The sequence below is a fragment of the Oenanthe melanoleuca genome, chromosome 8 (assembly GCF_029582105.1).
Source record: "Oenanthe melanoleuca isolate GR-GAL-2019-014 chromosome 8, OMel1.0, whole genome shotgun sequence".
Classification (NCBI taxonomy): domain Eukaryota; kingdom Metazoa; phylum Chordata; class Aves; order Passeriformes; family Muscicapidae; genus Oenanthe; species Oenanthe melanoleuca.
Window position 1 is genome coordinate 22,542,598 of NC_079342.1, and position 17,360 is coordinate 22,559,957.

At 47.7% G+C, this 17,360-nt stretch overlaps 1 protein-coding gene across 1 annotated transcript in view; it reads right to left on the reverse strand.

Annotated features, from left to right (window-relative positions):
- The window catches only part of NMNAT2 (nicotinamide nucleotide adenylyltransferase 2), a 24,813-nt gene extending 8,122 nt beyond the window's left edge, over nucleotides 1–16,691 (reverse strand). The window contains exons 1-3 of the mRNA XM_056497161.1: nucleotides 16,513–16,691; nucleotides 1,027–1,115; nucleotides 238–305 (exon numbers count right to left, since the gene is read on the reverse strand). Of these exons, the coding sequence (XP_056353136.1) occupies nucleotides 238–305; nucleotides 1,027–1,115; nucleotides 16,513–16,597 (242 nt within the window). The 5' untranslated portion in view covers nucleotides 16,598–16,691. The remainder of the gene's footprint in view (nucleotides 1–237; nucleotides 306–1,026; nucleotides 1,116–16,512) is intronic.
- Between the last annotated feature and the right edge of the window lie 669 nt (nucleotides 16,692–17,360).

The following is a 17,360-nucleotide window of genomic DNA, read 5'->3' on the forward strand; positions in this document are numbered from 1 at the left end:
CCCGAAACACTCCCAAATCCTGAGGGCTCCCTTGAAGGGTAATGTAACCCTTCTCATCTGCTCTCGGCTGGACTGGGAGGGGAAAGTTTATGATTTTTAGTCTTGGGCTGGGAGAAAATTCATCCTGGAGCTCTACAAGCTGGTGGCATCTCCACTTTTCATGCAGGAGTTTACCCCCACGGTGCAGGGAAGGGGCAGGGCTGCTGGTGCCAGGGCAGTGCCAGCTCTGCCACCCACCTGATCCAGTCGGAGGACTGCACAGCCAGCTGGCACATGGTCAAGCGGTGCCGGCTGGAGACGAGCCCCTGCACAAGAAGGTGAGGGAAGAACAGTTATGAAGCCTTGTGCTCTTGCCAGCCTGGACTTGCAAACCTTTCTGGGGCACAACATCAGGCTTACTCGTGTGAGACAGGCCAGGAGGATTCCTTCCTACCCACAGAAGTTTATTTAAGCTCCTGTTTGCTGGAGGGGAGGAGTCTCTGTTGGGCTCAACCCTGGCTACGTGCTTTGTTGGTGAGATTAGCTCAGCACTACCACTCCCAGACCTGTGCTTCAACAGGGCAACCTGAGGGAGTGGTTTCTTGAGGAAATTCCTCCAGCTTTCAGGAGACAAGTGAGCTCACCGTTCCTAATTTGACAAGTGCTTCTAAAGGTCACTCATTTGCACAATTTCAATCCCCCCTCCCCAAAAAAACCCCCAACAATTGGCTTTGAAATAATTAAAACTAAAAAAACCCCATCAACCCCCACTTAAGGCATTACTACCACTACTGTTTTTGGTAGGAATGTTTCTCTTTGCTGTCGAGTACTTTGGTTGATTTTAGGGTCTCACTGCAGTTTTTATCTAAACAGCGAGAGGATTCATCTCTCCCTTCTCTCTGAGACTTTCTCATGGTCAGGAGCTGCCCCAGGCAGAAGAGGGCCATGAAAGGAGCACAGGTCAGGCAGTGGTGCCCAGTGCTCAGCCCTAATCTCAGAGATAGCATCTCACATAGGAGGCAGAAAGAGGAACTGGGGACAACGCACCGTTTTGCCATAGGAGTCGTGCACGGGCGAGACGATGCCGCCAATGACGATGAAGCGTCCGGTCTTGTGCAGGTAATCCCGGGCTCGCTCTGGAGGGGAGGACAAGGAAAAGGGTGAAGGGGGATTCAGCAGGACCCACTGAGCCCTGCAACACCATGGCAGCAGCCACCAGCCACGGCCCACTCAGTCCCTCCACAGCTGCACAGCTGTTACACCCCTCCCTGGCCTGTGTCAGCACCATGTGCTGCCCATGTCCCAACTGTGCTAAGAGATGTTTGGTTTCAGGCTGGTATTTCCTAAAGGTGGCATTTGAGGATAAGAATGCTGGTGACAAATTGCCAAACTCACCTAGTCTCCTACATATCTACCCAACAGTAGCAAGGAATGGAAGGTAAAAGCAAAAAGGCAGATAAGATTGATGAGCCCTTAGAAAGACAACTTTTTCTTCAAGTGAAGATCTATAAAATATTTCAGATTTGCAAATAAAAAGAGCATTTCTGAAACTGAGGTGGTGATTTCAGGATCCATCAGCCATCCCAAGATGTCACTGTGCATCACCTCCTTCAGACACTGAACTCAGCACCCAGCACTGCCCTGGGGGATGGCGAGAGGTCCATCCTGAAGGGGGGGGTATTGCCAGTGGGGCAGTGGCTGCCACATCCCTGGAAGTGTCCAAGGACAGGTTGGATGGAGCTTGAAGCTTGATGGGTTAGTGGAACATGTCCTTTCCCATGGCAGGGGCTGGAGCAGGATGAGCTTTAAGGTCCCTTTCAATCCAAACCATTCCCTCATTCTAAGTCACTTGGATAATTTTTTTTCCTCCAAATTTTGAAACTTCTGCTAGGGAATATTATTCAGTTGCTGTCAGTTAAAAGCAAATTAAGGAAATATAATTGCCATGGACCTTTTTCCCCCTCGAGGGCATTGAGCAGCCTCAGGCCTCTGTGACAGCCTGTGGGAAATTTGCCAGCCTTAATACAGCCTCTTCCTCAGACTCACCTGAAATCCTAACTCTGGCTGCCTTCCCAGCTCTTGTGCCTTGGACACACAAGCCTCAAGAGAGGGAAAAGTGGGCTTAAATAATTTGATTGGTGCAGGGACTAAAATCTGATTGCCTGAATTGGATGCACCAAAATTATCCTTCCTGCCCTCAAAATCCCATGAGAGCACATGCAGCAAAACACAGTATGCTTGAGTTTGGTTTTTTTGCACAGGCAGAGAGAAGTGAAGATTGATGGATCAGCATTTAACTTTATATCATAATGCAATTCTAAAATGCAAATTAAAATAAAAAGAAAATTCCGTAACAAAAAAGATGCCATTGAGTTTTAAATTAACACATCCTTTCATTATTTCCTGATTTGCCCTGACTTGATTTTCCTTGCCAAAAGAAGATTAAAAACACTGATCTGTCCTTCTTCATGTATGACCCTTCATAAAGTTCATGTTTCAGAGGAGCTGAACTCTTTGCATGCAAATTCTGCTTCAAGCTCTCAGGGGTGGCTGACGGTATTAATTTGCCTTGAGTTCTTGGTGGCAAAAGCCAAAGGTTTTTCCTGGCTACTAATATCTCAAGGTCTGTATTTAAACAGCCTGGCACCATCTCCACATCTTCAGGCAATGTGACCCATGCTGCTGGCATGTCATCTCAGCTCCAGCTTCTAGGAGCTCACACCAAATATCCACCACCTTCTGCCTTAATAAAGCATTTCTTCTGCAGAAAACAGGCACTGGCACAGGATGCCCAGAGAAGTTTTGGATACCTCATCCTTGGAAGTGTCTAAGGCTGGGCAGGCTTAGAGCAACCTGCTCTAGAGGAAGATGTCACTGCCCATGGCATGGATCTGAGGGGTTGCTGTTGGCCTTGCAGCACTCAGGGAGGGCTCTGCTGCTGGCAGGAGAGGGGTGCTGCTGCCCTGTATTGCCGTCAAAACTGCTCATTTCGGTTTTAACCTGCATGATCTTTGGAGAAGCCTGTAGAAATGAGGCTGCTTTCTAAGCTGGGATCTGTGTTTTCAAGAGCTTGTAGTCTACCTCAGAAACACCACATATAATTTAAATATGCATGGAAGCAGGAACACAGTTATTGACAATTAGATCCCTGCAAGGGAAGTATTTGGGCAAATGTGGGCTAAGAAGGGGCAGTATGGTGTAGGGAATGGGAAGACCTGCCTTCTGGCTCTGTCTTGCCCACAGCTTGCAGAGCACCGTTTCACATCCCAAACTGGTCTGTTCTCACTTGGTTTCAGGGCAGAGCACATTGTTTGCTTGCAGGGCTGTGTCCATCAGGAAACTCTGCAGTCTCGCTTGTGCGTACAACCGTCAGCTAAGCCAGTCCTTCACAGCTATCCACTTCAAAACAAAAGCCTTTAAAAAGATTGCATTTTCTTAAATAACACACCAAATCCTGTTTGGAGAGGAGCTGTGTCACTGGTAGGGCTGGCATGGTGACAGGAGCAGCTGCTCTTACTGCTGGGATGGTGGCAAAGGATTTGGGGCAGGGGGCACCATGGTTCCAGGGTGGCACAATAAAGACACTGAGATGCTGTAGAGTGTCCAGAGAAGGGAACAGGGCTGGGGAAGGGGCTGGAGCACCAGGAGTGGCTGAGGGAGCTGGGTGGGGGTTCAACTTGGAGAAAAAAAGGCTCAAGGGAGACGTTCTGGCTCTCCAAAATTCTCTGGGGGCAGAGTCAGATGGCAGTCAGGCTCTGCTCCCAGGGAACAACGTACAGGACAAGAGGAAATGGGTTTAGATTGGATATTGAGAAAAATTTCTTCATGTAAATGGTTGTCAAGCCCTGGCACAGCTGCACAGGGCAGTGATGGAGTCCCCACTCCTGGAGGGATTTAAAATTCATGTGGAGGTGGCACCTGGGGACATGGGCTAGTGGTGGCCCTGCCACCAGTGCTGGGTTAAGAGCTGTACTCAGTCTAAAGGGTATTTTCCAACCTAGATGGTGCATGATTTTGTTATTCTAAAATTGCAGTGTTAGTTTGCAGCATCTACATGTGCCCTCACCACAACCATGCTGCTATGTTTAAAGCTTACTTTTATTTTTTTACAGTTTGAATCTCCTTAGACTGACGCACTCTTCAGTGACTAAATGGAGAGGGCAATAGGCCATAATAGCTAAGCCTGTCCTGACACATTAGCTCATCAAGCCTTGAGACCTCCCCTCTGCACAGGGCCAGAGAAAACTGCTTCAGCTCTTGTAAGAGACCTCAGGGATGTTGGTGGCTCATGGCCTGTCCTGGGCTGAGGGTGCAGTGCCTCCTGCCATGGCGTGTGCCCCTGGCACAAGCTGGAGGTGTGGATCCCAGCAGCAGTGATTCTTCTGGGCTTCTGGAAACAGGACATCGGATTTCATGGGTCATTGCTTCAAATGCTGTGGCTGCTTTGATCTTGCAGTGCTTGCTCCAAGCCCTCAGATCCATGTTCTCAGAAAAGACCTTTTTCTTTCACAAAATTTGTTATGCCTTTCATGCAAAATATGCTGCTCATGGGGTTTAGATTCACAGTCTCCTTACAGATATGGCTAATGCCAAAGACACTGCAGTAGTTTTGTATTCCTCTTCTCAGCTGTATTCCTTATGGTCAGTTGTCTGCAGCTCCCAACCTTCCTTCCTTGCTTGTGTAAAGATTTTTGCCTGGGCAAAAAGTAGATTTTGGTCTGAAAAGTCCAAAGTCTTTGGCATCTTAGTTCCATTCCACTGACAACTAGTTGGTATCAGGCCCATTTGTTGTCCTTGAGCTCAGCCCTTGTCACAGCTTTCCATCCTTTCCCAGCCCATTCCTTGCCTGTTAAATACCTGTGATGTCCAGAGATGACACCAGACCACAGAAAACCCTCTCCAGTATTTTCATTTGCTACGAGCACTTTATATCCTGCCACAGCAATGCAAGGATGTCAGCTTGTAAGTGAAGAGCTCATTCCTTTTCTGGCGTAAATCGTCTGTAGTGCTGCAGGCAGCCTCGATGGCTTTTAAACGTTGTTGACATAAATAAACACGGGGGATGGCTCTGCCAAGACATGCATTAGCCCCCTGGCAGCCTGCTTGTGGGATGGGAAGCTTTCAGCCATGGCTCCAGGCCTGGCAGCTGCTGGATGGCCATAGCCTTGCTGTGCTGGGGAGGGAAGGGACAGGGCTGACACTTGGACCCGTCCCAAGCACTGGTGACACTTTCCTGCTTTCCAAGCCCAGTTCTGCTCACCTCCCCTGCAAGTGTACTTCAAGTATTTTCATCTCTGCTGCTTTCCTGAGAGATGATGGTAGGGAAAGACCAATCAGAGGATATGCACCCGGGCTACAAAATTGAAAAGTGATGGTTTTGTTCAGTTTGAATAGAAAAATAGCATCCCCCTTCCCCAATAGGAAGTAAGTCATTATTTAAGAGATGTTTCTTTTTGGAGGTTCTCACTGAGTATATTTAATTGCAATGTTTGGGCTCCTCTGGCATTGCTCCATCACCTAAATTGATGTTAATGAAACCAAATATTTCTCATGTTCAATTTTTTAAGGTGTAATTTCAAATTATATTGGCTTTGTCTTTGTACCTGGCTCATCTGCACCCCTAAGACTTCCTTTTTTCTAATTTTTTCTTTTTCTTACAGAGGAAAGCCACAGGCCAGCTCTGATTTATGCACTTCTCCCCACAGGGGACTGAAGCTGCAGCTCACTCACAGTGCCCCAGCTCTGAAAACACACAAGAGGGAGGCAAGAAAGCTTTGCACAGCCTTCATTGCATGGCCCTGAGAGTTGGGACAGAGAAGTTCCACAGCCACAGGTGATAGAGAAGACAAAATCATTTCCCAAGTTTCTCCATTTTTATTTTGAGCAATTTGGCCTCTAACATCCTTGGACAGAAGGTGGGACATGGCCTGAGATGCTGAGGGCAAGGGAGGCACTTTGCAACTGTCTAAAATCCCTTCTTCTGCAGGAGAGAGTGACCCAGATATGCCAGCACACTTTGTTTTATTCTCAAGCTAGCAGCACTTTCAGGACCTAAATGGTGCTTCCAGAGCTCAGTGTGGGCAAGGAGCCAGCAGTTACTCTCAGTCTAATTGAATGATGGGTATGGATACAGATATAGATAAAGATATATATAGAAATATTTTTTTAAAAGGCCTCTGAATGCCAAATCAGGGATGTATCCATCAGAGGTGTCCTTCCAGAGCCCAGTTCTCCTGCCTACTCCAGGTAGGTTCCTGGTTCTGGGTCCCAACCAGTGTCTTCACCCACAGTCAGATCTTGGTTAGAGCTGGGGAAACTATTGGCATCTCCCTTCCCTTGGCTCCCAGAAGAGACATTTCTACTAGAGCAAGCCCTGGCTGCTCTTCAAGAGAGATCCCTCCTCTGGAAAGAAGCAGGAGACTGACTCTTCACTGTGGGGTTGACCCTTCCCAAGGCAAGTCTGGGGAGATCCTAGTGTCCCACTGACCCAAAAAGCCTGTCCTACCTCATGCTCAGTGCCTCTTAGACAATTTCAGTCAGATTCTCAAGAGACTTCTAGTTGGTAGAAAAATCCCATTAAGCCCCCTAATGCTTAATGGCTTTAATCTCTGAGCTAATTGCTCTGTTAACACTTTTCCCCACCCCATTAGTCCATAGCTGTACCCAGACACTGTGGAAATAACAAATATGGGAAAGGATTCAGGTGCTGCTGCACATTAGTTTTATCAGCTTTTCATAAGCACAAAAAAAGCACCGGTCACCAAATGCCTCAAGATTTGTGGTGGAAGCAGAGGCTGTAAAAGGCCCTGAGAGGTGATGCTGCAGGACCTGACCCTGCCAGTCCATCCAGGTCCCCACCAGTGTCCAACTCAGAGCCACAAGTGATGACTAATGAGACTCATGCTATCACCATCTGTCGTCCACTCCTGGCTTCAAGCAGAAAGGAGAAACTAGATGTTTGAAACAAACTAACTAGCTAACTAAAAATAATCAAAGGAGGAGACTGAGTCACAGTAAGCTGACCTAGAAACAGCAGAGCATTTCCTGGAGCTCCAGCTAGATGGGGCCTGGGCAGGGGAACTGGCTGCTCCCAGGGAATTTGGGTTTCCCCTATGAAGCTGTAGAGAGACAACCTATTTGATATAATTGAAATTGAAAGTGAAGACATCCTATTTCCCCCTCTTTCATTAGAAGTCAAGTATTGCAAGGGTCAGTGTGTCTGAGAAGTTATACAGGAGTCCAGGAAGAAGAGCTCTCAGGTCCCAGAGCTTAAGAAGGAGCACCTGATGAAAAGCATGACAAAACTACCCAGGCCATGATGCTTTTCCCTCCTGTAATTGCTAATCCTGCTGCAATGGAGTGGGAGGGAGCAGGGAATATCCATCAGGTGAGCAACATGAGGAGAAGTACAGAGAGCTGCTTCTTGAGTTGAAGTGCCACCAGCTCCTCCAGGCAGGGACTGGACCTACTTTTCTGTCAGACACAGGGAATGGTGTTCCTGCCCACGTCAGGGTGTTGTTAACAAGATGATCTTTAAAGTCTCTTCCAAACCATTCTGTGATTCTAAAAACGGATGAAGAATAGGCCTTCACCTAAAGGTTTTTTGAGCTGTCTTCTGCAGGACAGCACTGAAATAACTTGCTTAGAAGCCCTTGGAGAAGGATTAAGCATCTCTAGGTAGGATGATTTTCTGTATGTGTGATATTGAAGTGGGAAGTGAAAGGTCATATACCTTCCCCTGTGCATTAGCTGTCACCCCACAAATCAGCAAGAGCTGTCCATGGTGTATTGTGATTGAGAGGAGAGAGTTTTCCTCTTCCAGTGTAGTGTAGTATTTTCCTTGATTTTAGGAAGAAATGTGCCAAAATGTGGATTTGCCAGTGCTCAGTGTAAAATGCCCCTCTGAATGCTGGGATCTATTTAAGCACAATCTAGGGGAGTTAACATCACAGTGGCTGGACCAGGAGAAAACAGTCAGAGCTACTTTGCCTGAAATCTGTCTCTCCTCTGGGATTTTTGAGGCTAACAGCTCTCCAGCTGGTGTAAAGTGATGTAATATGCCACCCACAGTAAAGCAACATCAATTTATGGTGTGAATCTGGCGCAGAGCTGCCATTTTGTGGTTGTATATCAACTTTGATGAGAATCTAAATATCAGGAGCAAAAATAAACTGGCAACCAAATGGGAGGGTATTCCAGATAGTCCCAACTGCTCTGCTTTGAAGTGATTTTTGTTATCCTGGGCCCATGGATAGAGTTATACAGAAAAAGGGTAGCAGCAAAAGGCAAGATTTTCACTATTCTGCCATGGTTTTATATTTCACTTGCGTCAAAATGTGTATAGAACATCCAAAATAGGACAGGGATCTGTACATCCCTGGAGAAGTACCAGTCCTCATCTCAGTCAGGGAAATTGGTGTCACACACTGCCTTTAAAAAAAAAAAAATGAAGGGGAAATAAAACCCCAACAGATTTCCTCACTTGTTTTCCAGTGCCCTAATTTCCCTGTGGAAGCACTCTGTTTGTTTTCATTTCCAAGCTGTTGTAGCACATTAAAGGCAGTGTTTTTTACGTCCTGGCATGTGTTGTGCTGCTCCTTCGGGCTGACACATGGCAAGATCACAATGCTACCAGGAGCAGAGGGTTTATGCTTATCAATTCCCCATGTAGCAGAGATGAGGAGTCTTTGCCCAGCAGCTCTTTGCTGGTCTTGGGCTGCCTCCACATGGAGCTGACCGCTGTGTGCCTGAGCCATGGCTTGCCTTTGCTGGCAAAGTATCTGAAGATGCTTTGTCTGGAATCTGTGTTGGCTGAATCAGGATTGTGCAGGCAGAAAACATCCCAGCCAGAGAGGCAGAAAGGCTGGGAGGATGCTGGGGAGGGCACGGGGTGACAGAGCCATGGCAGGGTTTCAGGCTCAAGGTGACACCAGAGGGATGTCACATTCCCGTTCCTGCAGCTGTGTGTCAGCCAAACCCGTCTCTTTGCAGACCCATTCCTGTTCTCCCCAAAAAGAAACATCAGCCATGTCTCTGCACAAAGCAAAGATGCCAGAAGCATAGCTACATGTTTAAGCATCCCCAACCCAGCTCGTCCTGGGAAAAGTGGATTTTCTGCTTTCCCTTGCCATTGAACCACAGAGAAACGTCATCTCCTCAGGGAAGGCTTAAGCTCCATTAGGGGCTGATAGATTTTCAGTGAAAATAAAAACCTTTGTGTAGCAGGGACTATGAAAGTTCTTCCTTGCCCTGTAGGCTATGAGGTTATAATAGTTAAAGCGGTGAAGGCCTATGAAGGCCCTGTGGGAACTGCACCGCCGCAAGCCGGACAGCCGGAGCCGCCTGAGGGGAGTGAGGAGAGATCCGTTAGTGACAGCCGGGAGCGAGATGGTGATTGGCTGGGGGAACTCGTGGACAGCGTGTGCGCAGGAAGCTGATTGGCTGGAGGGCCGCGTGGACAGCAGCACGGCGGCTGAGCCAGCCAATGGGCGCCCTCCTTCTGTTCAGGGCTGTGAGGCCTCGGTTTGTCTCGGTTATGGCCGGTGGGGATCAGAGGTGTGAACGCGGGGTGAATTCTGCAATAAAGCGATCGCCTGCGGATGTGTGAGGGGTCCGTGTCGCTTTGTTCCCCACTGCTGGATGGGTTCTCCACCCATCCCGTGGGAACCTCCTCTGCCTGTGCTTCCTGTTCCAGCCCTGAAACAGACTTATCTCAGTTAGTATCTCCTGGGGCAAGCCCTACAGTAGCTTTTGAGAATGTATATTTCTGAAGAATCTAGGCGTTTCTGTTCCCAAATATTGATTTAGCAAATTAAGACCGAGATACATCCAGTGGTTCAGGCTTACTGAAGAAAACTAGTTGATGCTGAAAAGGGGGAGGAAAAAGAGGTGTTTCTGAGCCAGGTTGCCTTTTCCATCGACAATGATGTTTTAATGGAATGAGAGCTTGTGCCTTGACTCTGGTTTATTTTCAGGGTTGTGATGGGCACTACTGACCTCCACATGGGACATCCTGAGAATCTATCCCTGCTTGGCTGGGCACTGGTGGCATCATGGAAGTGCTTGGATTGAGGGGTTTTAAATACCAGAGAGGGCATGCTTGAGTCAAAATCTGGAGGTGCCCTGGCTTTGTCTCTATCTTATGCTCTAGCTTATGCTCTTGCTGTCCCCTGGCATTGCTGTCAGAAGGGATTTTGGAAGGCAAAGTGTGCAGAGCTGAGGATGCCCATTTTGGGCCAGTTGTCACTCAGATGCATGAAGATCAGCACAGTCCTGACCCACTCCTACCCCTGGCCCCCATCACTGTGGTAGCACAGCAGCCTGGCAGCTCCCCCCACTGCACCACTCAAGCAGATAAATGAGCTGCCCAAGGTTACCTGAGAGATGTGGGCTGCCAGTGTTTAGCATGCAGCTAATTGATACCCTTGGCATTGCACAGGCTGATGTTAAAAAGCATCAGAGAAGACAGTGCAAGAGGTGAGAGCATCACAGTGAGTGCAAATGCTTTTTAAATAGAAGCAGAGCCCCCTGTTTCCTTCTTGAATGAGGTTGTAGGACTGGATTTCTTACTGCCAGATTTGTTTGTAGTTGGTGGATGTAAAAGAAGGTATGTGGCACATTTTGGGAGGTGGCATTATCGTAGAGCCAATGTGATGTCTCAGAGACTGTAATAAATACTGTTAAATATTTAAGAGCTTATAAATGTTTTAAAGGAATCTCTGAATGGTTATTGATGGAGTTTAGTCTTGTGCTCAGAAAAGCTTCTCACTCTGGGTCATGAAGAGGAGATGCTTAAGATGCAGGAAGCTGATGACAAAGGCTATGAAAAATGAGTCTGTAAGGGTTGCAGTGATGGGAATGTGATATCAAATGATATATAACGCAGAAGAGCCATGGGTGCTGCAGTCCTGCCGTGCCCAGCACTCAATTATCTGCAGTTTTAGAGTGTTTGGGGCAGGTGCTGGGCGTGGAGGTGTGTTGGTGACCCAGGCACCAGGGCTGGGCTGGCGGGTGTCATGCTGAGCCAGGGGCACCTGGCGCTAGGCACAGCTTGCTTTCCTAGACACCTTGTTTGCTGCGATTCCAGCGTTCTGGATGTCGGTGGGAGCTCCCCGCGGTGTTACAGAGGGATGGGCAGGGATGCCGCCGCTCCCCGTGTCTGACCCATCACCGCGGGTGTTTTCAGTGAGATGTGTCCTGCTCTGCCCCGGTCAGGTCATTCCTACTATGCCGGCGCTCTGAGCTCAAATGCCGTGCGGAGCCAGGGAGGAGCTCAGCCAGCGCCTCCCAAAGCCCCATCACACCTCTCGCTCCATCGATCCATCCCTCCAGGTAATTCCGCATTCAGATTTCAGCCGCGGTCAAATGGAACCAGGAGGCAGCCTCACAGCGGTCCGCATTTCTTACTCGTGTTGCAGACAGCAAAGCAGTCTCTCCCAAGTTCCTGACAAGCTTTTATTAGATGGAGGGGGAAGGAATTTTGCTTCTAGATATTTGCCGATGTATTCCTATTTAAGCAAAGGGGAAAGGGTGAAGCTGTCATGCTGCTCAGGCATTTCTCCCAGATCTGTCCCAGGCAGCGACACACTCATTAAACTGCTCTGCAGTTCAGTCATCTCAATCAAATACGAAAAAGTGATTCTTGAAATTCAGGGTATTAAAACAATACATCATTAACAAAAGCCTCAGCTCCTGCCTCTTCATCCCTCTTTAGCGAGAGAACTCCATCCTTTCATCTCAAATCCCTTGCCGTGGGATGCAGTAGCCCTCAGTGCTGCTTCTCTACAAGGATTGCAGTGGATAATCAAAGAGCAGCCTGCCGAGATTTTTAATTGCTCAAGTTTTCTTAAGAAACCAAGCAGGAGGGTTTTATGTTTGATAGCAAAGCCCTCTTCCATTGTTTTCCACCAGAAATGGTTTTTAGCCAGCTGTTCATTGGGATATTAACTCTCTTCAGTAACAGATGCATGTAGGACATAAGGAAAATTTAAGTGGACAAAAAGGGAAGATAGTGGGGATTTGCTGACTTTCAGGATTCAGGCTATTTACAGGCAGTGTTCTTCTATGCAAGTCCAGGTCTTGGGCACTGTTTGAAATGAGATAGATGGGGAAAGCCCGTGGTCAAACAGGTTTGAAATATCTGAGGTACCAAAAACACTCTGTCAGAGGGCCACATCTGAATGACATCTCACAAATCTCTTCCTCCCAAAGAAGCTGACCTGGGGCAACCCATCACCCCATAAACCCACATGAAGGAGATGAGGCAGTCTGGATACAGGCAGATGATACAGATTTGATTAGAATAATCTATTTGCCAAGTGCTTCATAGTACCCAAAAACTAGCTGTAAAAAAAGCCAAGAGCCTGTGACCGAGTCAGATAATGTCCCTTTTTTTGAGGTGGGGGTCACCCAACCTGCTGCCTCTGAGACCAGCTCTGATCATCTCCATGGGCCCTGGACTCCACACTGCTGGACCCTGTGGGCACTGTGCATCCAGAAGGGAGGAAGGAAGGCTGAAATCTTCCCCTGCAAGAGCAGGGAGCCCCAGTGAAGCTCTGCTACTTGCAGGCTGATAAGCAGAGATGGAAAGGGGAATCAAGGGGTCATCCTATCCCAGGAGATGAAGCTGTTCTTAGAGCTGGGCAGTAATAAACTATGGTTGATGAACAAAGCTTTGTGAATGAACCTAGAAGTTTGCACATGAAAAGAATGGATTATGAAGAATTTCAGAACCTTAAAAAGGCAAGAAAAAAAAAGTCTAAAATGCCAAAATAGGGGGTGTGGGCGATTCCAAAGGCACCTTTTCTTCTACAATTGAAGAAAAATGAATAAAAGTAAATAGAAAAAAAAATCAGTATCAAAATGCAGAACATTGATCAACCAGATACGATTTCACCCCACCAAAACCCTCATTTCAGTCTGAAGAAATCATCAGAACAATTCTCCAATTCTCACATATCCACAGGACACTACAAGGCATTTCCACTGCAGAACCTACAAAGAAACTACTCTCAGCACCTTCCTTCCAAATCCAGCTATTTGTTGGCTCTGTTTCCAACTCTGAAACACCACGACAGAGAACCTGAAGCCTCTGACCTTGCCTGGTGATGCCTTTAATCCCAGTGTTTTACCCAAGACATCTTCAAAACAAACTATATTTTTTGATTGAAACATTTGCTTTCTACCTTGCTCTACACAGCTGCCTTTTGGTTTTCAAGCTCTGGATGTAGTTGTATTAGGGCTCCCTGAGCTGAAATTTGTGATTCAGAACACCTCTCAAAGCACAGCTGATACCACAAATAACTCAGAGTGTTTTCAGGACTATGTGGGTGTTTGTCTCAACCTCTTGGTAGGGATGGCTGTACATGACTGTGTCTCACCTACTTTTTCATTATATGTTGTATATCTTAGCCAAAGTATTAATTTATATGTATGATATTCATTTTGTGTACACAGACATGATTCAGCCTCATTTGGGGAGCCCCAGTGATCCAGAATTTTAAGTGGCAGATGAAGCGGGGAGCTCTGTTGCAGTAAGTTCAGCTCCTCACAAGGTTCAGCAGTGGGATGCAGTTGCAGATTTGGTGTTGTGAGAAGAATTCCAGCTTTCTGGAATCCCAGTGATAATGAGTCTTAAATTCATATGACTGATGGAAAGAATAACTCAACGGGAATCTTTCCCCCACTAGAAGAGACTTCCACATAATTAACTAATCTCCTATTCAGGCAAAAATCCTATGGGAGAAGGTTGGGTTTTGATCTGAATAAAACATGGTAAAATCCACACTGAGAAAAATGCTGGTTGGCATACAATGGTGTGTTTACAGTGACATACCTGAGCAAATATTGTACTTCCTTTTGGCTTAATTAGTGCCATATGTTAAAGAGATAAATTGTCTCTCTCTATGTTAAGCAAAAAATCCTCCTATTAGGTTCTCAAAGCCCAACTATTTGTCTGAATGATGAAGACAATATTTTTGCCCAAATTTGGCTGTTTGTAATGCATCATTTACAGGATAGAGCACTGTTTTGGTTGGACTCTGTATTGCAAAGCTAGAAGAGTAACATGGATTTTGGTTGAGATACGTATGGCTTCACAGGATTACACTTTTAGACTTGAGGAGAAGTGTTCCTCAAACACAAGTGAGGAGGGATTTAGAAGCTAAAGTCTGTGTCCTTTCCTCATGAAAGTCTCATTTTTCCCTATCGGGTATCTCAAGTATTGTATTCCAAGAGCTCTACAGGATGCATGCATAGAAAATTTCCACATCAAACCACCCTATTTGAGCTAGAACCTGTCTTCCTGAAACATGTCTGAGTATTCATGTACAGCCTTCATGTGACAGAGAATCCATCAGGTACCCAGGTACTTTCTCATATTACTTGATTACCTTCACTCAAACCCATACGACAGATTTGTAGTTTGAAGTGGTGCGTGATTCCATTCTTGGCATCTCACCAGTACTTATTCTGCTGAACAAAGTTGCCCACTTTCATCACATATCACATATCCCTTCCCCAGGCAGATGAAGATGCCCCTTAACATATTTAAGGATGGATCTAGACTGAGCTTTCCTAGTCTCCTGCCACAAAGCCTGGCTTCCAAAACTAATGTAATTCATGTCACTGTTCCTCAGAGAAGGATTTTGCTCATGCTGTGCATGAAAATAATATAACCTTTCTTCTGCTTGATATTCCCCTGCTCAAATCTACAAGGATCCCATTTGCTGCTTTATTTACAGCACCACACAGAGTTTGCATTCAGTGGGTTGTGCACAATCCCCCTTCAGTCCTTGACACCACTGCTGTTCGGCAGAAGACATTTGCCTTTTGTTTATATTTGATGTGCATTTTTTCCTTGCTGGACATATGACTTTGCCTTTGCTGTTGAACAAGCCCTTTTTATCAAACAACCCGAGTCAGGCAGCACAACTGACTCATTACCAGGCAGGAATTGCTATTCTACCCACTTTGTGGTTATGGCCACTTTTTACTGCCAGGGATTATATATTTTCTTTCACATCTTTAATAAAGATATTGAAGAGTACTGAGCAAAATGAAAATCTTACTGCAAGTCAATAAGAACATGCACTGCATACTAATATCTCATTGATCCTTATTTTCTAAAATACATTTTATTACTTGTTGTTTGTCCACTGAATAAGGGCCACATGGATATCTTTAGTGTTACTTAATCAAAATAAGACTAAATATGAATTACAGAAATCTTTTTCATCAGTGGCTTCTTCCATCAACCAAGTCCCTGTAATTTAATTTAATAAATGTTTTTATTTTTAAATAGTTCTTCTTGATCCTTGTTGGCAATTTCTTTTTGCTTAGGGAGTAGGATTTTTTTTTTTAGTTTCAAACATGTTGGTGTCCAGGCCTACATTCTGCTGGCACTTATGAAATGGAAAAACAATGTGATCCTTTGCATCTAGAAAACCATCATTTTCTAATCTGATGTGCAACTCATTATATTCTACAAAAACAAGGGCTGATGCAGAAATACCCAAGCTGATTTCAATTATTTTTATATAGTTTATATATTTAGAAACTTATATACAGCTTTTAGAAGCCCCAGGGATGCTCCTCCACTGGTAGCACAAGACCTTCAGTACCTGCTTCCCAGCTTTAAATTTCCTATCAGACATAAAGGATGAATCCTGTCTCTGCACTCCAGGGTGGTCTGCAGTGAACACTTCACTCTCACAGGACCCCTCCCCAGCCAAGTGAGCCACAGTTTGCATAGGGATTTCCAGGCATTTTGAGCTTTACCCAACAGTATTTATGGCATGTCAGATTGCCTTTGATGGAGACTGCCCTTTTTCTCTCCCCCCTGCTCTTGGTCTTGTCTTGCCTAAGCAGGCTGTGGCAGTGATTCTAGCGTCCCCATCATCTATATCATCACAGGGATGCTCGGTAATATCCAAATATCCATCATCTCACACAAACGTTTCCCGTTCCTTCGACCTAGAATCAATCTAATGGTTGAGTACTCCAATATCCCATTAAGTGCCTGCATTTCTGTTGGCTTTTGTAGCTGGCTGTGGCTGCTTGGTTCTATCTCCTCCCTGGTCAGAGGAAATGGAAGTGCTGCAGCAGCTGCAGTCTGGCAGACCCGAGGACGAACAGCAGCGGACAAACAGCGCCAGGACCGACCCCGGGGGCTGCGGGGGTGTGAGGATGCGAGTGCGGAGCGGGGTACACGGCCATCCAAGGGGGACAGCCCCAAAGGGCTGGGGACAGCTGGCGGGGATGGGGAGCGGTTTCGGGAGCCCGCGGCGGTCCCCGCCCGCGGCGCCTTCAGCACCATCTGCGCGGACAGCGCCCGGCCCGCCGCGCTGCCGGAGCGGAGCGGAGCGGCGCCGAGCCCCGCATCCGAGCCCCGCATCCGAGCCCCGCATCCGAGCTCCGCATCCGAGCCCCGCATCCGAGCCCCGCATCCGAGCCCCGCACCCCGCAACTCCCCGTCCGCACCCCGGCTGCAGCCCCAGCCCCCCAGGCCTTCCCCGGCCCGCCGCCGCCACTGACCGAACATCTGGATGTGCCCCTTGGTGATGGGGTTGAAGCTGCCGCAGGCCAGCAGGATAACGTGGGTCTTGGTGGTCTCGGTCATGGTGCGGCCCTGCCCGGCCCCGCCGCGGTCTGTGGCTCGGTGCGGCTGCGGGAGGGAGGGAGGAGGGCGGAGGGATGGAGCGGGGCCGGGCGGCAGCGGCAGCGGGGGCGGCGCCGCGGCTGCGGGAGCCGGGCCGGGGCCGCCCCTCGCCCCCGTGGGTCCCACACACGCGTGAGTGCGTGTACACTCGTGTACACACCACGGGCACACACACACCACGGGCACACACCCAGCCCCGCGGCGGGGAGGGGGACGCACGCCCTTGCACACACACACACAGATGGGCACGCATCCGCATCCGCTCTGTGGACACTCACAGAGGCGCAGCAGGGGCACACTGGCATCCCCAGGACCGAGGAGCTGTAACTGCAGATTTAGCTTGCAGACGAGGAGGTTGAAGGGTGACCTTATCACGCCCTACAACTCCCTGAAAGGAAGGTGTAGCCAGGTCAGTATTTTCTCCCAGGCAACCAGCGACAGGACAAGGAGACATAGTCTTAGGCCGACAGACATCAGAAAGATTGATTAGACATTGGAACGGGCTGCCCAGAGAGGCTGTGGAGTCACAGTCTTTGTGTTTAAGGAAAGACTGGATGAGGTACTTAATGCCATGATGTAATTGACAAGGTGGTAATCAATCACAGATTGGACTTGATGACCTCAGAGGTCTTTTCCAGCCTGATTCTGTGATCTGCACACCTCAATGCTCATGAGAAGCTATGTGTGTTCACCCTGCTGCTCAGGTGGTCCCAGTCTGGGACCT